At 49.0% G+C, this 19,466-nt stretch overlaps 1 protein-coding gene and 1 long non-coding RNA gene across 5 annotated transcripts; one reads left to right on the top strand and one right to left on the bottom strand.

The window, feature by feature from the left end:
- Positions 1 to 601: 601 nt before the first annotated feature.
- On the bottom strand, positions 602 to 14,021 carry LOC118501795. Of its 2 annotated transcripts, none has more exons than XR_004904451.1 (3): positions 13,864 to 14,021; positions 3,322 to 3,803; positions 602 to 1,661 (listed from the first exon to the last, which is right to left on the bottom strand). It is a non-coding gene; the product is annotated as an uncharacterized LOC118501795 (long non-coding RNA). The 2 variants fall into 2 exon arrangements; XR_004904450.1 differs by lacking the exons at positions 3,322 to 3,803; positions 13,864 to 14,021 and adding exons at positions 1,783 to 2,952; positions 12,990 to 13,194.
- On the top strand, positions 13,290 to 19,014 carry LRATD2 (LRAT domain containing 2). 3 transcript variants are annotated; one of them, XM_036031418.1, is made up of 3 exons: positions 13,290 to 13,752; positions 14,028 to 14,086; positions 14,295 to 19,014. In XM_036031418.1, the coding sequence occupies exon 3, from the start codon at positions 14,391 to 14,393 to the stop codon at positions 15,321 to 15,323; it is 933 nt and encodes a 310-aa protein (XP_035887311.1). In that variant the 5' UTR covers positions 13,290 to 13,752; positions 14,028 to 14,086; positions 14,295 to 14,390; the 3' UTR covers positions 15,324 to 19,014. The 3 variants fall into 3 exon arrangements, with proteins under 3 accessions (XP_035887311.1, XP_028389789.1, XP_035887312.1); XM_028533988.2 differs by lacking the exon at positions 14,028 to 14,086 and having other exon boundaries at positions 13,291 to 13,752; XM_036031419.1 differs by lacking the exons at positions 13,290 to 13,752; positions 14,028 to 14,086 and adding an exon at positions 13,780 to 13,849.
- The last annotated feature ends 452 nt before the right edge of the window (positions 19,015 to 19,466 follow it).

Here is a 19,466-nt window from a genome sequence, read left to right as displayed (position 1 = left end):
TTGGCTCCAATAAATCATGTTTCCTTGTACACATGACCTGGCGCAGTCCCCTCCCACACTGATTTGGGTCTCCGCCATGTGACTTGAGTTGGCCCGCGGGGCATCAGCAAATGTGATGGAAGCAGAGACTTGGGAAGTACTTATGCGTTGGGAGCTGCCCTTCCTCTCGCTGCCCTTAGAACATCATCACCAGAAGCAGCCCAGGCTCAGCTGCTGGAGAAAAGCGGTCCGGCCAATAGCCAGCTCCATTTGCCAGACATGAGAGAAAGACCACCACAGTCCATGTGGCCCTGTTATGCCACATGATGGACACCAGAGATCAATAGATAAACTGTCAAGCTCAGTCCAGCCCAAATGATGCCTCACAGAGTCGTGAGCAAGTGAAATGGTGGTGGTTTGTCTCACCAAGTGTCAGAGTTGCCTTCTTCCCACGGGAGCAGGGAGGTCTCCACAGCAAATTGTTCACTGTTGAGTAAAAAACCAGAGACAGCCTCTGACCGTGCCATCAGCACTCTAGGACGTCATCACATTCAAACCAGTCATCCCCTCAGGGGAACCCATTCAGAAGCCAGGCATAAGACAGACACTTGACTATAGTTTTTTTTTTTTTTTTAGTTCATTGTTTCAGATAAGGAATCTATGTCCATGATTAAAAGATGCAAACAATATACAAGAGGGTGTTATGAAAAAGTATTCTTTTCCCTGCCTCTGGCCCTTAGATCCCTATTCAGAGGCAACCATGCTTACCAGCTTTTTGGATAAACTTCCAGAAATATTCTATACAGGAAAAAAATTAAGACAAAAAAGCAAGAATATAGATAGATATTACCTAGCTATAGATATACAGATATAAGACATTATATAGGTTATATATAATATATATAATCTTTGTTTTCTGCAAAATGTAATATATTGTATTATACACATTGTCTGCACCAGGAATATGAGAAGCACAACACAGAGGGAAACTTGCTAACCAGAGACCTTAATAATCTATAATGTCCCATGTAGGGGAAGGTGGAGAGTTTTGATGATATGATCTGCAATGTGAAAGAATCTTACCCTGCGTCTCTTGTGTCTCTGGCTAAGCACACACACACTTTCTTGATGACCGTATCCATGTGTGCACACACATGCATGTATGTCTACCTTGCTCTGCACACAAATGTGACCACGCACATCTTCAGGGATCATGTTCTTTATCACACCAACCTGGTTACGCCGTCCTAGACGGGACTTGCAGGCGCTGGGATGGACTGCCTCTGGCAGGCCTGGTGCTGGAGACCGGCTCCCTGCTCACGTCTCTCACGCCCAAGTCTGTGCTCAGTTTTTGGAGAGACTCGCACTTGATGTTGCTCAAGCCTTAAGAGCTCAGTTTCCCAGATACGTACCTCCTCCTCCTGCACTCCTGACACCCACTGACAAGCAGCCTGCAGGGTCTCTGTCCATCACCCCCTATTGTACAGGTGAGGGAAAGGGGGCCCAGTGTTAGGCTCAGGAGGCCCCAGAGGAACACGGACACTGTATAGCCTGGAATCTGTTCCCCAGCATTAGCTCGGGCAGAGTGGAGCTGCGTGGTCTAACGCAGTCATAGGCTTGAACCTCGGCTTCTCGACATGAGAGCTGTCGTTCTCTTGGTTCTGGAGCCTTGGTTTCAGTACCTGAAAAGTGATGTAATAATAGTTACACATAGAATAATTAGAATTATAAAAATATATGCAGAACACAAAATCATGTATGTTGTCCAAATAATAATAATTTTCAAAATTTTAAGTTGCATACCTGTGCTTCTTAAAGAGATTCACCCTGAGAGCTCTGGCCTTCTTTCTTATGTCTGTGTTAATAGCACATGTAGAGCAGCTTATGCATGAGGGATACACAGATCATCAAACAGTGCCTTTGTCCTCCAGAGGAGGAAGGTGCGACAGAGACAGACAACCCCCCAACCGCCACTGCCCCCTGAGGGCTCCCTCTGGGGAGCTACACAAGGAACTCTGGGGACAGAGAACACTGATCTACCTGATGTGGACAACAGAAAGGCCAGAGCCAGGTCCAAGGTGGGTGAGACTGCTGGACCAAAGCCAGTCGTGGGCTCAAATGGAAACATGCATTTGCTGGCACATTTCCTCAGTCATGTTCAGGGGTGGTCGTTACTCGACACCACCTCAGCTTCTCTCCAGAATTTTCCAAATACTATAGCCACTGTCATGCTCACTTTTATTTCCAAGCTTTGGAAGTGCCCAAAAACACAGGAGTCCCCTCGTCTGCACCCAGGCATGTCCTTCCACCTCTAGCTGGCCTCTAGATGAAGTCTCAGAGAGAGAAGTCTCCGCGGATCAGTTGTGGAGCACACGGTTTGGCAACAGGGCAGGGGATCTTTCCTGACTTGTGCAGATAGGGGCTTACATCACAGCAGGAAATTTGTTTACCCTTATCTTAGCACACGAGAACAAATTATCCCTCCCCTGTTATAAATCCAGCAGTCCTGCCTCTACGGCTGGATTTCCGCATAAATCTCCAGCAAACTCCACTTGGCTGACTGTGTACTTTTGCTGGCCGCCCGCACCAGGATTCAAGCTCACGGAACTGTCAGTGTTGCTGAAGGACTCGCTGGCTTTCATCTGCGCAGATAATGGAAGAAAAGAAGAAGAGCTGCCAGGGCCGTGGCTGCTACCAAAACCTCACGGTTCAGGGCGTGGATCCCGGGTGTCCTCTCCCCCAGCTGAGTCACCGTGGCTCCACAGGCCAGAAGGAGCCACCAAGTCCCAGGGAGATCTGCCCTGGACAGCCCGGGACACCAGAACTTTGGTTTCAGGGTCTCGTGTAGACTCACCAAGTTCAGGATGGTTAGTACACACAGATAATCCTGAGTGGGGTGAGGAACCAGGCCAAGTGGGTTTTATAAATGGATTCAGTGGCCATTGACCGTATTTTTCAGATCATAAGATGCACCTAGTTTTTAGAGGAAGAAAATAGGGAAAAAAATTTGGAGCAAAAAATGTGGTAAAATATTTAATAACATAAATAACATAATATTTCAGCAATGTAGATGTAAACAGAACTCAACAGCAGCATTAACAGCCATTATTCCTCCCAAATGGTGCGGGGGTGGGGTATGTCTTATAGTCTGAAAAATACGGTAAATAACTGGGATCAGGCAAAAGAAGGGAAACCCTGCATATAGCTAACATAATTTAACCAGTGAAGTAAACATCATTGGCCAGGCATCTTTGATGCCTAGGCTTCAAAGACAAGAATGGGCTAGGGAATTTTTTTTTTTTAAATCATTAACAATAACAAGAGTACCTACGGAGCCCTTACCTTGCTATGCTAGGCTCCACTGAGGCCAGCCTCCATGGACTGCTTTCATCCAGCCTTACCCCACCAGGTACACTTTACCTCCACGTGCTCACAATATCCCGGAGAGGGGGCTGCTGTTGAGATGAGGACACTGAAGCACACCGAGAGAGGTTCAGTGATTTGCCCAATATGGCACAGATAAATGAGACAGTGCTTGATGAATAGAGGTGATCAGACTTCAGGACCTACGTTCTAAATCAGTGCTTCCTGAGCATTAATGCACAAGAATCTCCTGGTGATCTGGCGAAAGTGAAGATTCCGGTTCAGAGGTGGGAGATGGGACATGGGATTTCCTGAGATGCTTCATTTCCAGCAAGCCCAGCTCCCGGGTGAGGCCCACGCTGCCAGTTCAGAGCTCACAGTTGCAGATGCTGGCGTCAGTCTGGCCCAGCCCAGTCAAGAGCAACGTGAGCACCTCTGTCTGTGCACCAACAGCTTGTTACCTGTCCACAGCGCAAGAACAAATATTGGGAGTGGGCCGCTAGAGACTTTATAACTATTTGACAGTTATTTCATGCCTGCTGAATCTACGAACAGTAATGAACATGGGGCCTGTACCTCATTTTGTTATTTTTACTTTCTTCTTCTAGTAACTTATATCTATGTTATTTTACAAAGTTATCAGTTCACCAAAAGTTGGAAATGATAAATAAAACAAACAAAACAAGACAGACTGCCTGGTGCCTCCCACAGAGCATGTGAAGCTCAGTTCTCTAAACTTCTGCACTCTACTGGCCTCCCAACAGATGGGGAGTCTAGGGCCCTGGGTATGTGTATGTGGGGGATCCCCTACCTCAATTTCCACTTCCTGGAGGTTCTACTTCCTTATATTTTAGGGTCTTCTTGCATATCTAGCCCCCAAGAGCGGGTACAGACTGCCATCCATAAAACCCAAGTCATACTCATGCTGGTTTGCCCCTTCCAACCAAGTCTTAGAACCTCCACCTAGTCACTCAGCCTCTCAGAGGCTCCCTCCCTTTCCTCTGCAGACTAAAGCCCATCCACTGCGTGAAAATGGGGGACGAAATTATGAACATGCAAAAGGCTTAGCACAACACCTGGAACAATCATTGATCAATCAATAAAGAGCCAGTACAATTGTCACAGGGGAGCACAGGTAACCAGGTTCTTGGTGATCGGGACAAAGAATTGAACTGAATACACACAGTTTATGGCAGAGAACATGGAAGCAGGCCAGTTCAAAGTGGAGATTGACCTCATGGGCTGGAGGGATTTTATTCTTACAGGGCAGATCCTTCCTGGCTAGTTTTGGTGGGATTTTATTGTGCCTGTACAAGTAGTTGTATTACCTTAAAGCTACTGCACATGTGGTCTCCCATGATTTTCCCTGATTGGCCACTGGAGAAGGAGGTCCCACAATGTTACCGAATGGAGCCCCTCTTCCTGTGGTCCCCCTGTACTAGGTTTACCTTGCCTACCACCAGAGAATTACAACTCTCAGTGTCAGAGATTGGTGAAAAGGAAAGGAATTATTTATTCAAAAGTTATACAGACTTAGGAGTAATGACTTAAAGTCTTCATTAAAATCCCAAAGTCCCTTAAAACACCCACAAACACACACTGTCCTTCCTTCCCCCCTTTGCCCGGCCTGAGATACCATATCTCAGGAAAAGAAATGGAAGTCTGTGGCTCAGATAGCTCCTGGTTCTTCCCAGTAATCCGTGCTTAGCTGGCAGGCCTCCCTTGGTTCCCAGCATACTCAGCTGTGTCGCCACCATGAGCTCCAGTTCTTAGTCCAAAACGGACTAAGCACCTTCTTGCTGGTGTGGCACCTTCTCCTGGTCCACCGGCAAGAGTCCTTTCACCCCTTTCCTTCCCACAGTGTCTCTCCTGCATTCTTCCAAACTGCTAAGAAAGAGCTCAGCATCGCTGCTACATCTTGCTTTCTGGCTTCCTAAGCCCCATGGGGATTCTCGTCATGGCTGCCACACCTGGGTTTAAATCCCACTGCCAATCTTCCTCTGCAGCCCCATTTCTGACTCTTCTCACAATTGGCTACACTTGCCAGCATTCCCATATTTTCCCAGCTTTTCTGGGCTGCCACAGTAAGTCTGGGCAGGTGTGGCCCTGTGGTGTGGAACCAATCATCTCCAAGCTGTTTCACAGGCTCTGTAACCAGGGGGAGTTGCCTCCTAGTTACATCCTGGGTGGAAGTCACTCCCATCCCCCTGGCTCAAAGCCGGGCCACAGCTACTTAACATACCCAATAAACCAGTTAAAGGTTATAGATATGTTAAATGACCATTCTAGAAGTTATCTACAAAACTGTTGCTATGCAAAACAACTCTCACTGGCCCTGCTCCATGTGCCCCATCCCCCAGTTCAGACTTGTGGGGATGAGAACATCCCATATTTTTAATATTTCCTGGACACCCTGAGTTGTGGACCCCGTTACAAATCCTTTTTTGGGGGGCCCCCTGGCTGCACCCCCTTACACAATTATTATTGGGAAAAAAATCTGCAAAATATCCCTATCAGGTATTCATGGTGTCCATCAACACTAGAGGGAAAATTTTAAAGAAAATGCTCCTGACACTCTTCTAGGCACTGGGAAGGCAAGCTATTGTGCATCTCTCAACAAACGTATATTAAATTAATTTCTTCTTCAACTTGGAACCGTTGGAGCCCAATTTCTTACAAAAGTCTACAACTACAGTGAAATTTTAATTTAAACCACTAGGCAGAATAGTGCCCCAAGGCGCTGCAAGATGCCTGATCATCGAGCAAAAATGCAATTATGTTCATTCTGCTCCAGAAACTTAGGCAGGTGGGCGAACTAACAGAGTTTAGAAAGATTTTCAATAACAAGGGATGAAACAAGGCAGGTTTGGCTTCAGCTTCAGTTAAACAGAAATCCAGTTAACTGGAGACCTTTCAGGGAAGTGTTCCTAGTTAAGGCTGTGTGAGATTCTGCCTGCCAGTCATTTACATAAAAACGCAGGAGGCAGGACCCCCTGGGGCCTGTGGACCACTGGAGGGAAGGGGCTGAGGTCGGTGTTAGCGAATGTTCGCATGTTTGTCTAGTTGGTCACGACTTGGGCAGGAATTGGTACTAGCTGGGGGAAACTGGCCTGGTGGGAATGGGAATCTTTCTGACCCTGCCAAGAGGGCAGACTTCCTCCAGCTTAGGTTGGCGTTGTGTTCCAGGGCCTGCAGGGACGTAGTGACTCGGTGCAGCACACGGCAATCCAATTTCTTTATCTTGCTTGGCAGGTGTCCAGAGACCTAATGACTCGGACCCTCCCACTGGACCCTCCCACCGTAATGCATTCACTTGTCAGATTAGCAAAGGTTCCCAGGTTGTTTCTTTTTCCTTCTCCCTGGGCTATCCTGAGATAAAAGTTCAGGTTCCTTTCTCCAGCAGGGCTTTCTTCCGCCAGTCTGGTTCTGCAGTCAGTATGGGCGAGCTAAACTCTAAGAAACCTGGCTGGAACCCTTGGGGTAGCTGCTCTGGGTGAAGTGTGCCTCACTCAGAGGAGAAGGAGGAAAAAGAAACCGTTATGGCTGCATTTGGGCTACCAAGAAGCTCCTTCCTGTGGTTTGTGACATCTGTGTGACAAAGAGTGGCTGGGGACAAGGTGCCGTGTCTGGGGGTTGGGGGGTTAGTTTACACTCAAATCTGCCCAGGTCCATATCCTGTTGGCTGGCTGACTTACCGGCTCCCTGATAGGGACAAGTCACTTTTGACATTTCGTTTTCCCCACCTATAAAATGGGCGTAAGGAGAACAACAGAACGTGCCCTGAAAGCTGGTGAGGAGGGTCAGCCAGGTAACGATGACAAATAGTTAGCACAGTACCTGGCCCAGAATAAATCCTCTACTATCTCAGAGACAAGGCCTCATCTATTTGCTGGTTTACAGCAAAGAGTAGTATAATCTGCTACCCCAGTGTAGGCACTTGGGCACAGGATTACTTTGAATGGAAGGCAATTAAGAAGCCGCAGATATTAGAAAAGCTCTCTGCCCTCGCCCGATCTACCTGAAAACAGAACATAAACTTCCCGTGTTAAGGTGTCCCCTTCTACACTGCCTGCACCAGGAAGGGGACAACAGCTTTAACATGAGACGAGGTGGCCTGAGAGTGGTCTGCATATGCAAGCCTTACAGACTAGCCCTTACCTACCGTTCCTCTCCCCATATGTTGGCCTTCTCACAATCAACCACCAGTAGAAGTTCAAAGTCCTTTTCTTTTGTCCTGCCACTTCTCTACAAAAGCATTGTTCTTTGCTGAGATGCCATATTCATATGGCACACATATTTAGGGAACTTCATCATTCATTTTCCCATCTGTCAATTGAGAGCAATCCTGCACCATGAGAGCTATGGTGAGGGTGGGTACAGACGACCCACCAACAGCCCTTACATTCTCTCATTGAACTACGATTTGTTGAGCCTAGCATGTGTCCGAGCACCACTGTAGGAGCTGGGGACACCTCCATGAGCAAACAGGGATCCCTGACTTCGTAGAACTTCTAATCTATTTGGGAGAGAAGACAAACAAAAGTGAAGCAATAAATTATGTAGAACATTAAAGATGATGAGTCCAGCAAGTGATAGAAAAATAGAGCAGGAAAGGGGACTCACGTATGTAGGACACTCGGACACTTGGAATTTGAAATGGGGTTATTAGGAAAGGCTCACCAAGAATAACATCTGCGTCAACAGGTAAAGATCGCACCAGGAAGGAGCCCGGGGAAAAGTGTTTCAGGCAGAGGGGACAGAGAAAGGTAAGGCCCTGAGAGAGAAGTGTGCCCGCCACGGGGGAGGAAGCGCAAGGGCCCGTGTGCCTGCAGGTGTCAGCGGGGAGTGGGAGAACAGGGGCCACGTACTAAACCTGACACGCTCAGGGGAGGCCTGGCTGGCAGCCTGACAAACTCAGGGTTCTAAAGTAACCAAACAGGACGGTCTGAAATTAAAATTGATTAACTAAAAGCAGGCCACGGTGGGTGGGTCGTCCTGTCCTAGATCGCTATCTCCCCCTAATCAAGGCCAATCTTTACTTCAACGGAGCCTGTTGTCCTTTTGCATCTAAGATAACATGCCTTGGGAATGTCAAGATAGTTTCCTTTTTCCAGACCCCCCTGGGCATAATCTCCCACCAGAGTAAAGACAGCCAGAGCCCCTCACTGTTATCTTGTTCTCTGGAAATACCATCGCTGGGTGCCATAAATGTTCGTTGTTCACTGTGCTTTACCCACCAAAGTGAAGGAAGTTTGTGTCTCTCTATCTTACATTTTATCCAGTCCCAGATTTCCCTGCATTGCTTTCTCCTGCCTCCCTAACCCATTGCCAATGCATTTCATGTAACCCCCTTACGCCTCCTCCTTTGATTGTAATGTGTAACATAAAATGTTAAACTGCCATTCTCCGGAGCACTTCTGGAGCTGTTGAGAGTTGCCTTGCCGGGCAATTGTTGCCAATTTGGTTCAAATAAGCTCACAGAAATTCTCTACAGGTTTGATTGTTTCTTGCATTGACAGAGAAGCCATGGGGGAAGCCTTTTACCTCATGGGGTTATTTTAGGGATGTTGGCCTTCTCCAAGGGAGATGCAGAGAGCCATGGAGGGTCTGAGCAGAAAAGCGACCTGGTGTGGCTCCCAGGCTCGCTGGGGCTGCTGTGTCGTGGGTAGACTCTAGTGGGGATGCCGTGGACCCAGGCCTGTCGAAGCGGTTTGGGGAAGCCTGTGCTGAACAAGGCCGTCTTCCTCACTCACGGGGAAGCATGGAGAACGCCCAGCAAGAAAAAGAGGATAGGTTTGCTCTGCCGAAGCTTCTCTCATTATTGACAGCCTTGTCTCTTCTCTGAATATCTCACCTTCCTTCCTTGCCCAAGACCTGCAAAATAAGATTCTTAGAATTTAGGTGGGTTTTTTTTTCTTGAAATCCCTACATTTGGATTTGCAGATATGCCAATATTTGGATTTGTCGAGCTGTAATTTAAGCCGGTCTCTCCCCTGGAGCCGCTTGGTGAAATGCATCTTTCATGAGGCTTTGCAGGAACCCAGCTACACGCTCAGACTCCCGAGCACAAATCACACTCTGGTTCAACATCAACAATGTGATGTCAGGGGCCTCCTAGAGCAGCAAGCCTCCGGGAGGGACTGGCCTCAGTGTGTTCCCACCGGTGAGCCCTCTCCCAGGAAAGGACTAAAAGCTGCCTTACAGTGGAGCCACAGGGCTAATGCATGGAGGGCTGATGACTAGCGGTGGGCAAAAGCTCCAGACCCCTCCTGGTGCTATCTCCTGGTCACCCCCACCCACGGGACACACCAGCTCAGTCTTCTTGGGAGAGCTTGCTCTGGTGATCTGAGGGAAAAAGCAAAATAAAATACAGATGCCAAGGGAAGGGTGCCACTCAGCCGCCTCTAGGGTCCCTTCCTTAATTGGAGGTTCTAGGAAGAATGAGCCCAAGTACAACACTCTTCATGCAGGTTTCGAGGCTCAAGATAGGCTGGCTGGCTGGCAAGAGGAGCTGCAGGCCAGACCTCTCAGAGGGAGACAGGCTCAGACTGCACCTCCTGGAAATAGTACAATGATTGTCAAAGCAGCTTGCAACATTGATTGTCTCTTTTATTTTCTGGCCCTTTTATGCGGTGGCTGCTGTATGTGTAACTTCACCTGGAAGTGGGGGTCCCTTGTGAGAGTGAGATCTGGACAAAAACACCCGACTCTCCTGTCCCCTTCTCCCTGCCCTGTCCCACCCCCGCAATGCCCCCAGCTCCATGTTCATGAAGCTCTTGGTTGAGGGAAGGCAATGACCCAGTGACCAGGATAGGGAGGCACTAGGCAGGGCAGCCAGCTGTCCCAGTTCCCTAGGATGTGGGGCTTTTAGTGCTAAGACTAGGATAGTCCCAGGCAAACCAGGACAAGTTGGTCACTCTACATCCAGAAGACATACCAGCCCCCGACCAGCATCTGGATGAACCCACAGGCTGGTGCCCCTGGGTGGCGTGACGCAGCATGAGAAGCAGCCTGGGTGCCGGGCAGATAGGGATTTGAATCCAGCAGGATTCACACCTCTGTGCTTTTGTCTTCTCAGCTAGGAATGCTGAAAACAGGATTGGTAGGATCTAGTTAGAGGCTGCCCACATCACACGGTTATCCTTTTGCTACCACAGTAAAATCATCGTCTGGCTCTTACGTGGTGTCTAAATAATGTGGGACAAGACACCGCCTTTAGGGTTTACAAGGTGCTTCCGTATACACTGTCTCCTTTTAGAGATGGAAAAGGAGGCCTGGATGGGGAAGAGACAGCTCCAAGGTCATGCCCCTGGCAAACAGGACTTCAGTCTGGGGCATCAGTTTCCATTCTGCTACCTTTCACCTCCTAAGGTCACAACAAACCCCCAGCGGTGGGGGGTAACAGAAGCAGGGGAGTCTGGGAGTCCCCTGATGAGGGAGGTATGGAGGGACCTATTTCCCAGCCAGCCCACACAGCCACGGCTGCTGCCATGAACCCGGGGCCCAGCCTGAGGAACAGGCAGAGTTCCAGATTCCTCATCGCATAGTTCTGCCCTTGTGCTCCGGTTTTGTACATTCTTAGAGGCAGCCATCTAGACCAGGATCTCTGCCACACTGGCAGGTTCAGCGCCCATGTCGGGTCAGGTAGAAACGCCACTTCTTAATTATTCCCCACTGCCCTGGACCGGAATCCTGTGAGTCACTAACTGGCATTCAACCCTTATTTTTTTATTGAGTGCCTTCTCTGAGGAGGTGTGTGGGATTTGACACTTGTGTCACTGATACAGGGACAGTATGACTGAGAATTCAAATCCAACTAACATTTCTTGTCTGAGTGGCTGCTCTTGGGAAAGGTGCCTTCACAGGCTTTGTCCTTTGCTGGCTAGGCTCCTGCCCCCCTCTGAGGCCTGCCTCCCCTCTCATTCACTCCCCGTAGAGCAGCCAGAGTGCCAATCTTAAAACCCCAAAGCTTCTCCACCTTTCTAACTGCAATTACTTGAAGAAAAGGAAGAGATTACTATAGGTGCAGGTAAGCTAACATAGTGATTCTAATTCTAACAAGAATGTCTTTAACCACAGCCCTATATAGTTATAATACCCAGTTGTTTGGAATGCAGTGCTGCATTAGGGCCAGTCCAAAGGTTATTTTGCCCTGTTTTAACATCCAAAGGCTTGAGGGGTAAGAAGGCAAGGCACTTCCTCTGGGATGGCAGCTCCGACTATTTTAAAGTGGCTTTGCTTATCTTATTTTTCAGTGTTTTTCCGTATTAGACCTTTTACCCCAGAGTGCTGGCTGTGAACTGTCATACTACTGTACTACTGAGTCAAAGGGATTCTTGCATCACCAGCCAGCATACACAGGGGCCTTCCCCAGCTGCCAGTAGCAAAGGTTTCCTGGTCTAAGAGACATGGGGTAACTGCCCACTGCCTTCCTAAGCCTAAGTCTTGGCTGTGGAACGGGTACCTACATGAGCTCACAAGGTTGTGGCAAATACCTTGTGAATAACAGCAGCCCCCAGAGCACTGTTGTCAAAAGGTGGGACGTGGGGATTCATCTGGTCACACTTGTTTAGGGCTGGTCAGACAGTATGCAGGTAAATTCAGCCTGCAAGGAAGTCTCTTTTTGGTCTAACTTATACTGTGATCTCAGACTTGCTGAGGGACGGACTTCCATTACAGCCCGGGTAATATCGATTGTTCAGGCTCAAAAGTACGTAAGTAGATTGATTTCCCCCTCCCCCTCCATCCACGCTGAAAAGGATCACGGCAGTGTTCGTATGTTTGTTTCCATTGGTTGGTATATACACTGAATAAGTAATAGTGTTACCTGGAAAAACTTAGTCAAAAGAAACAGTGATGGAAAACAGGGTAGAGGAGGTCTTGAGTTGCATTCTTAAATAAATGCAGCAGGAAATTAGTTAGGGTGTCCCAGTGAAGACCTAAGCTTGCCTATTGTCCACCCTCCACCTCCACTCAGATCTATGATTTAAAAAAAAAAAAAAAAAAAAGGAACACTTTGGTAGCCTATATCTTAGGTACAAAATACAAACCGGCATGGAGGGGGAAGGGAGGATGTGTCCTCTTGTGGAGGTTAATAGGCAATACTCCTCTCCTTCTGTAAAGCACTCTGTCACTTCCTTCTGTAAATCAGCAGGAAGGAAATATATTCACCAGGGGCCTCGGCTAATTTGTTCTTAATTTAAGGACATTTAGGCAATTTCTGCGCCCCTCACAGTCAAAAAAAAAACAGAGCTGAATACTTTCTTTCACTGCCAGGCCAGCTAGTAACTCAAAACAATGGGGGTGGTGAAATCGACTTTTGCTAACTTCGGGGGGACATCAGTGAACCCAGAGAGGGCCTTGGGGGTAGGCCCGTAACTAAGTCTTTCTTCTGTTTTATATTGTGTCCTTCCTGTGAATTTTTTTCCCCTACTGGAAAGTTTCGCAGCACTCATCCTGGAGATACCTCTAAACTGGCACAGTTTTCTAGCTGTTCCACTAAAAAAAAACAAAACAAAACTTTGTTGTGAATATTGGCAAGAAATATGTTCCAGGAAGGAAAAGACGTGCGCTTGCTTCCTAATGACTGCCCCTCCCTCTCCAGGTACCTTGGCAAAGAAGCAAAGGGAGAGAAACGGCACACTTACTCCCTCTCCCATCTCTACACTGGCAGGTGGCTTTAGCCTTTCAACTTCTTTTGAAAGCTCACAGCTCGGAAAAACGCGAACTGAGCAAGCAGAGGTCCCCACAGCAGGCCCAGGCTCTAGGGTGGCGAGCGAGTTCCCAGGGGCCAGCGCAGACACCCGTGCCCCGAACGTCACTCAGCCCGCGCGTTGATGATTTACCAGCTGGATTTAAACCTGCTGCGGCGTGGGGGCGTGGCCTGGGCGGAGCTCCGCGGGTCCGGTGGGCCCGGCGGGGCGGGTATCCCAGAGGCTCTGCACCGCGTGGGAAAGACCCGGGTTCCGGGAGCGAGCGCCTGTCTCTTTAAATGCTACGGGCTGCGCTCCCGCCCCGGGAGCCCGGAGCCGGATCTACAATCCCGTTCCTCCCGCTCCAGCGCTTGTTGCTCGCCGGGACCGAGCTGGAGCTGGCGCCGCCAGGCAGCCAAGCTGCTTCCTTCTCCTCCTCCTCGCGCCCCACTTCCCCCGAGAGCCGGTGGAGGGGGAGCGGCAATACCAGCAGAAGGGAGGAGGTGCAGAGTGAACAGACATTGACTCCCACTTTCAAATCTTGAGACTGTGTAGCCGAGTGGGGCAAGACATGCATCGCTCCCCTCTGTCCAGGCTCGCTGCCGCCCGCGCCAGGAGAGGAAGGACTGTGGAGCCCACACCTGCAAACTCGTCCTAGAAGTCTCAGCGTGCGGCGGGGGCCTCCTCCGTGTTCCCCAGGGCCTCCACCTCTCCGCGGGTGAGTTTGCGCAGGTAACCCGAGCTAGAGGGCACGCGCGCGGGGGGGGGGGGAAAGGGGGGGGAGACGGAAGGAGAAAGAGCCGCAGGTGTGCCAGGTAAGGTAGCTCACCTGCTAGGACCTTGCTACGCAGTCCTCGCTGGTTTCTTAGGGAAGGAGGCTTGGGGGTTGGGGATCGTCTCAGGGCTTAAGTTAGGGCCGTAGGGTGGAGGGGATGTGAGGAAAGGAGGGACTGGAGTAAAGTTTTTCTTACCCCTCCTGCCTGGGCTTGGCAGGTGGGGCACTGGCGGAAGCCCTAGGAGCTGCTGATGCAATGGACTTTTGCCCGAGCGAGGTGAGGGCGGGGTGGGGGGTGGACTTGGGATCGCCTGTCCTGCTGAGACAGTGCCCTAGAGGTGGAGAAATGAGGGAAGGCTCGCTACGGGAGATCCCTCTTAGAATGGCTTCTGGTGCTCCACCCAAACCTTTCTTCCACCTCTTAACAAATCGTCCTTTACCCGGAGGGGCTCCTATATGGCTTCCTTGCCTTCCTCTTCCAACAGGTGGTCTCAGCCCCTGTCCGGGGACAAGTGCCAATGACCCTAGTGGTGGTTTCGCTTTCTCTCCTCTCGGCGGTGTGAACGTGTGTCCGCAGCGTGATGGGCAACCAGGTGGAGAAACTGACCCACCTAAATTATAAGGAAGTTCCCACAGCCGACCCAACTGGCATGGACCGAGATGACGGCCCTCGCATTGGGGTCTCCTACATCTTTTCCAATGACGACGAGGATGTGGAACCGCAGCCGCCGCCCCAGGGGACGGATGGCGGTGGCCTGCCCAAAGGCGGGGACGGGCCAACACTGCCTCCGCCGCAGCCCTACGACCCTCGGCTGCATGAGGTGGAGTGCTCTGTGTTCTACCGTGATGAGTGCATCTACCAGAAAAGCTTCGCGCCAGGTTCTGCGGCGCTGAGCACCTACACGCCAGAGAACCTGCTCAACAAGTGCAAGCCTGGCGACCTGGTGGAGTTCGTGTCGCAGGCGCAGTACCCGCACTGGGCTGTGTACGTGGGCAACTTCCAGGTGGTGCACTTGCACCGGCTGGAGGTGAGCAACAGCTTCCTGACCGACGCGAGCCAGGGCCGGCGGGGCCGCGTGGTAAACGATCTATACCGCTACAAGCCGCTCAGCCCCAGCACGGTGGTGCGCAACGCGCTGGCGCACGTGGGCGCCAAAGAGCGCGAGCTGAGCTGGCGCAACTCAGAGAGCTTCGCTGCCTGGTGCCGCTATGGCAAGCGCGAGTTCAAGATTGGCGGCGAGCTGCGCATTGGCAAGCAGCCTTACCGGCTGCAGATCCAGCTCTCTGCGCAGCGCAGCCACACGCTTGAGTTCCAGAGCCTGGAGGACCTGATCATGGAGAAGCGGCGCAACGACCAGATAGGGCGCGCTGCTGTGCTGCAGGAGCTCGCCATGCACCTGCACCCCACCGAGCCCGAAGAGGGCGACAGCGATGCCGCTCGGACTAAACCGCCTCCCGAGCGCCCTCCTGCGCCGGGCTGGGAGGTGGAGGACCGGGAAGCGGTGGTGCACTGATGGGAGAGCTGAGTACAGAGTTGTGACACGGAGCTGTTGCCAGCAGCTGCTGCTCCCTCCCTCTACTCCTCCTCCACCACCTTCTGGGACCCATCTGGGCTCCTGGGCCATTTGGAAAACGGAGAGTTGGCAAAATGCGCAGCCAGCTGTGGCTTGAGCTTGTTCTCTGGGACGGAGGAGGAAGAGGGAGCACATAGCAACAATTTGGTTGGGGGCACTGCCTGCCCACCTTCTCAATCTGTCTTCTTTCTGAGGTGGGGCAAACTGTAGGCATGCCTGACACTAAATCCCTGCTGGACCTGGGACCAAAATGTACCCTCCTTGTTATGCAGGGATGGAGAAAAATTTGGAGTACCAACGTCTGCCATTGCCTTCTACCTGCTGTCCTCCTACCCTGGGCTTGGAGGATGCCCTGTGCTAAGGCCAGTGTGGGATTGTGGCCAGCCCAGATGCATATCGGCTACCCCTGTGGAGCTGTGTGTGGGATCCAGGAGGCTGGGGCGATTTGTTTTATGGGATTCCTGGGATGCAGGCTTGGAGAAACCAGGACCAGGTCGGGGAGCAGCAGACCAAAACCAATCAGCGGCCTGTGAAATGTAACAAAGAGTCAGTAAACTTCGGCCACAAAACAAAGACTTTGCTACCTCCCTCCTCCCAATCCCCAGGTAATTCATCTTCTGGGGCTGGCTGAGCCTCCTGCCTCCTCCTGCTCCACCAGCCACTTCCTAGGTTACAAGTAAATCATTGTCATGGGCCAACTAGGGGAAGGATTCAATTATGGTTCTGTTTGGCTGCCTTTGTTCCTCGCCTGCTATTGTAGGCACTTACAGCTGTGTTATTTGTTATCAAAGGTGGGAATAGCCTTTTGTGTCACTGATCTAATTAAACCTGCTTGGCTGTGTTCATCCCCAGGTCACGCATGGCACTGGCTGGTGCCACCCTGCAAAGTATCCACTACAGAAGCAGCCAAACAGGTTTGCCCTGGTAGGAACTAGTCAATCACTCCCACTTCCCACTGAACCCTATTCCTGAACAGTGAAGGTAACCTTTTTAAAATGTAAGGCTTTGATGGTTGTCCTGTGAATTTTAATTTTCCGTCACCACTCCATCTCTCACTTTTGTTCTGCTGCTGGTTAAAATCTCAGGCCTAAGGCATATTTTAATGATAAGGTATTTATTTTGGTAGCCACCTTGATACACACTTAATTCAAGATGCAAAGTCTTGTTCAATTGCAATAGTCTCCTTGTGGCTTAGAGAACACACCTTCAGAATGCTTTCTCAAGAGACCTGACAGCCATCACAAAGGCCACCTGGTATAGTCGGTGCCAAATCTGGTGACAGTCGTAAAGCACAGGTTAGTGATTGTGGAATCTGTCGACAGCAGACTGGCCAATACTATTTGGATCTGCTGCTGAGTTAGTTTGCTCTATGATGAGGCTCAAAAAAGATTTTTACAAGCTGCTCCTTGTCGTCATGTGAGCTCTTTAAGGATGCGTGCCCTGTATTTCAGAATATGTCCCTGCTGCACATTGGCATTGCTAATACTGTCTCAGAGGTTGAGTCAAGTTTTTCTTTCTCTTGGGAGTCATTAGAGAGTGCACTGAACATGGCATTTTTGTGACCTAAATCTTGCAGCTGGAGTAGAATCACACTTCAGTGTTCTGTAACTGTGGTCGTCCTTGGGCCTTCTGCCTGGATCTCCCTAAATCAAGGCCACAAGACTTGAAGGATTTCCTCGTATACTTTTTCCAGACTTGGCAGTTGAGGTCATAATTTTTGTCTTCATAGCACCTCCACGTGACATCATTTAATTACAAGGGCATTAACTGTGTTCCCTGTGTTTTGGCGACAGGGCTCACCAAGCAGGTCTAGCACTTTGTGAGAGATGAACCACACACACTCTGCTCCAGTCTGTGACTTGGAGACTTATCAGTCTAGTTTCCGTGTTTAGTAAATCTCACCACTTTTTGTTTATGTTTCTCTTGCTCATGGAAAAGAGGAGCAAGAGAAACATGGGTAAAGACATTGACGAGAGCCTACTCTGCCTAACAGATCTGGATGTTCTTTTATGCTTAACACAGTAGGGAAATTTAAAAGCAATGACTCATGTGCAGACAGCAGGAAGGAAGAAGAGCATCACTATCCAGCAGTTCTGGGCTAGCTGGTGGCCAGGGGTCCTTTCCAGTCCCCCATCCCTGTCTTCCTCCTTTGCCCCCAAGTGGAAAGCGGATGTTCTTGGTCACACTGAGGTGGAGCAGTGAGTATCTGTTGTTGCAAATGAACTGCTTTCTGTGAGCAGTCTCAACCTGAAGAAGCACTCCTTTAAGATCTGCACCAACCATTGCAGTGTGCCTCTGGGGAAGAGGTTTTTGACCTCGGGGCATGGAAATGAGCTAGATGAGGGAATAGGTCCACTCCAGGGACTGCTTTCCTGTGTAAAGCAAGTGTTTTGTACAGGGCACCGGAGATGTGACATATGTAATACTTAGGAACAGTGACTCCATCGAAGTAGTTGTAGGGTTCTAGAGCTTCAAGCAAAGCAACATCCAACCAGTGCAGGTGCCAAGAGAAGAGAATCCAGCCAGCGTTTGGCTCTGTCCTCAAGAGGGCAGTGTGGCGGATCAGTGAATGTTGAATCCCAGACAATGGCTCCATCTGGCACTTTAAAAATGCATATATTTAATAATTTTTGTTTCTCCTTAGGCTTAGGACCTTAGAACCGTTTTTTTGTACTTTGAATAACAGATGCTCTTTGAAGGAAAGACATACGGACTCTAATGTTCTTCGGCAGCTCCGGCAGGGGTAAGCCGGACACCCGACTGGACCGTGTGCTAAGGGGAATCAGACAAACTCTATTTTCTTACTTGAGCAACTATTTTATTGACACTGCTTGTGTACGTCGGAGGGGCCCACGACTCCAGCGACACAACTTTTGTACCGAAAGAACTCAACTTTTTATAGTTCCCATTCCACATTTAACTTAAAAAATAACTTTAATAGCACTAAAATGCCTAGCAGAAGGCTGCATTCCAGACCTGTGAGGAAATTTTTAGTTTTTATGAAAAATGACCCTTCAGTGGTTAAGCGTCTCCTGTCTTGGTGCTTCTGACCCCACTAGCACCACTAGACAACACAGCCACGCGGGAACATATTTTTGGAAGCAAAACTTTAATTTTATATGACATATGCTATGGAGAGTGGAGAAAATTTAAGGACTACTCGTTTTCTATTTTTTTCTTAACAAAATGGAATCCACTGTGTTGAAGACTCTTGATGTTATGTGATTGTCTCACCATTTTTTTTTTTCATAAGTTGGAATAGAATCTAATGTGATCATGGTTATCGAATGGATTGGTTTGGGAAGTTATATTTTATTTATGAATTTTTTTTTTAAATCAGGGTAACTTAACTACAAACTTGACTGGATTATTCAACTTTTCATTATGTCGTTCTGTTCTTCACTATAACACTGTAACCCGTGGAGAATTACACTAACGCGATACACTCTACATGTATTTTATTTCCCAGTGAGTTGTGTAAACCTTATTTCTGTTGAAGATTGTATGTTAAATCAGTATGTTCTCATATGACTTCTTGAGAAGGAGGTTCCAATTTGAAACTGTTATCATTTCCTTCAAAATGAAGGGCCGTGCTTAGTTAAATAAAAGATTGATGACATCTTTTAAACCACTTCCTCTTCACTATGTCTTATTAAAATAAAATATGTCAAGTTCTTTTGGAAAATGCTATGAGGGTCTCTAATAAACCATCGATTGGAGTTAACTGAATTTATATATATTTTTCCACTTGTATACCTTTTTTTTCCTGACATTTTTGGTCCATAGCCAAGCTGTGCAGCCTAACTGTAGTTTTTCTGAGAATATTAGTGTGTATCATCTTTTCAGTTGCTTGGTAAACATTTTGATGGATCATTTAGTGACTGAAAGCGCTCCCTGTATTTACTGTGTGAGAATTAATCACCCATTGTTTCTACGCTATCAGTGTTCGTGAGAAATGTCTCATGAATATAAATCTTCAATACACATTGATTTTCGGGATTAATGCAAATATGTCTGGAAACCACACACACATTTTGGAATCCACACTGGAGAGCTGTGGGATTAAGACCAGTAAGCCAAGCT

This window comes from Phyllostomus discolor, chromosome 7 (genome assembly GCF_004126475.2).
Source record: "Phyllostomus discolor isolate MPI-MPIP mPhyDis1 chromosome 7, mPhyDis1.pri.v3, whole genome shotgun sequence".
Lineage (NCBI taxonomy): Eukaryota > Metazoa > Chordata > Mammalia > Chiroptera > Phyllostomidae > Phyllostomus > Phyllostomus discolor.
This window is presented reverse-complemented; position numbering and strand designations above follow the sequence as displayed.

Coding starts and splice junctions, on each gene's coding strand:
- LRATD2 (XM_036031418.1), top strand. CDS start 14,391: ATGGGCAACCAGGTGGAGAAACTGACCCACCTAAATTATAAGGAAGTT.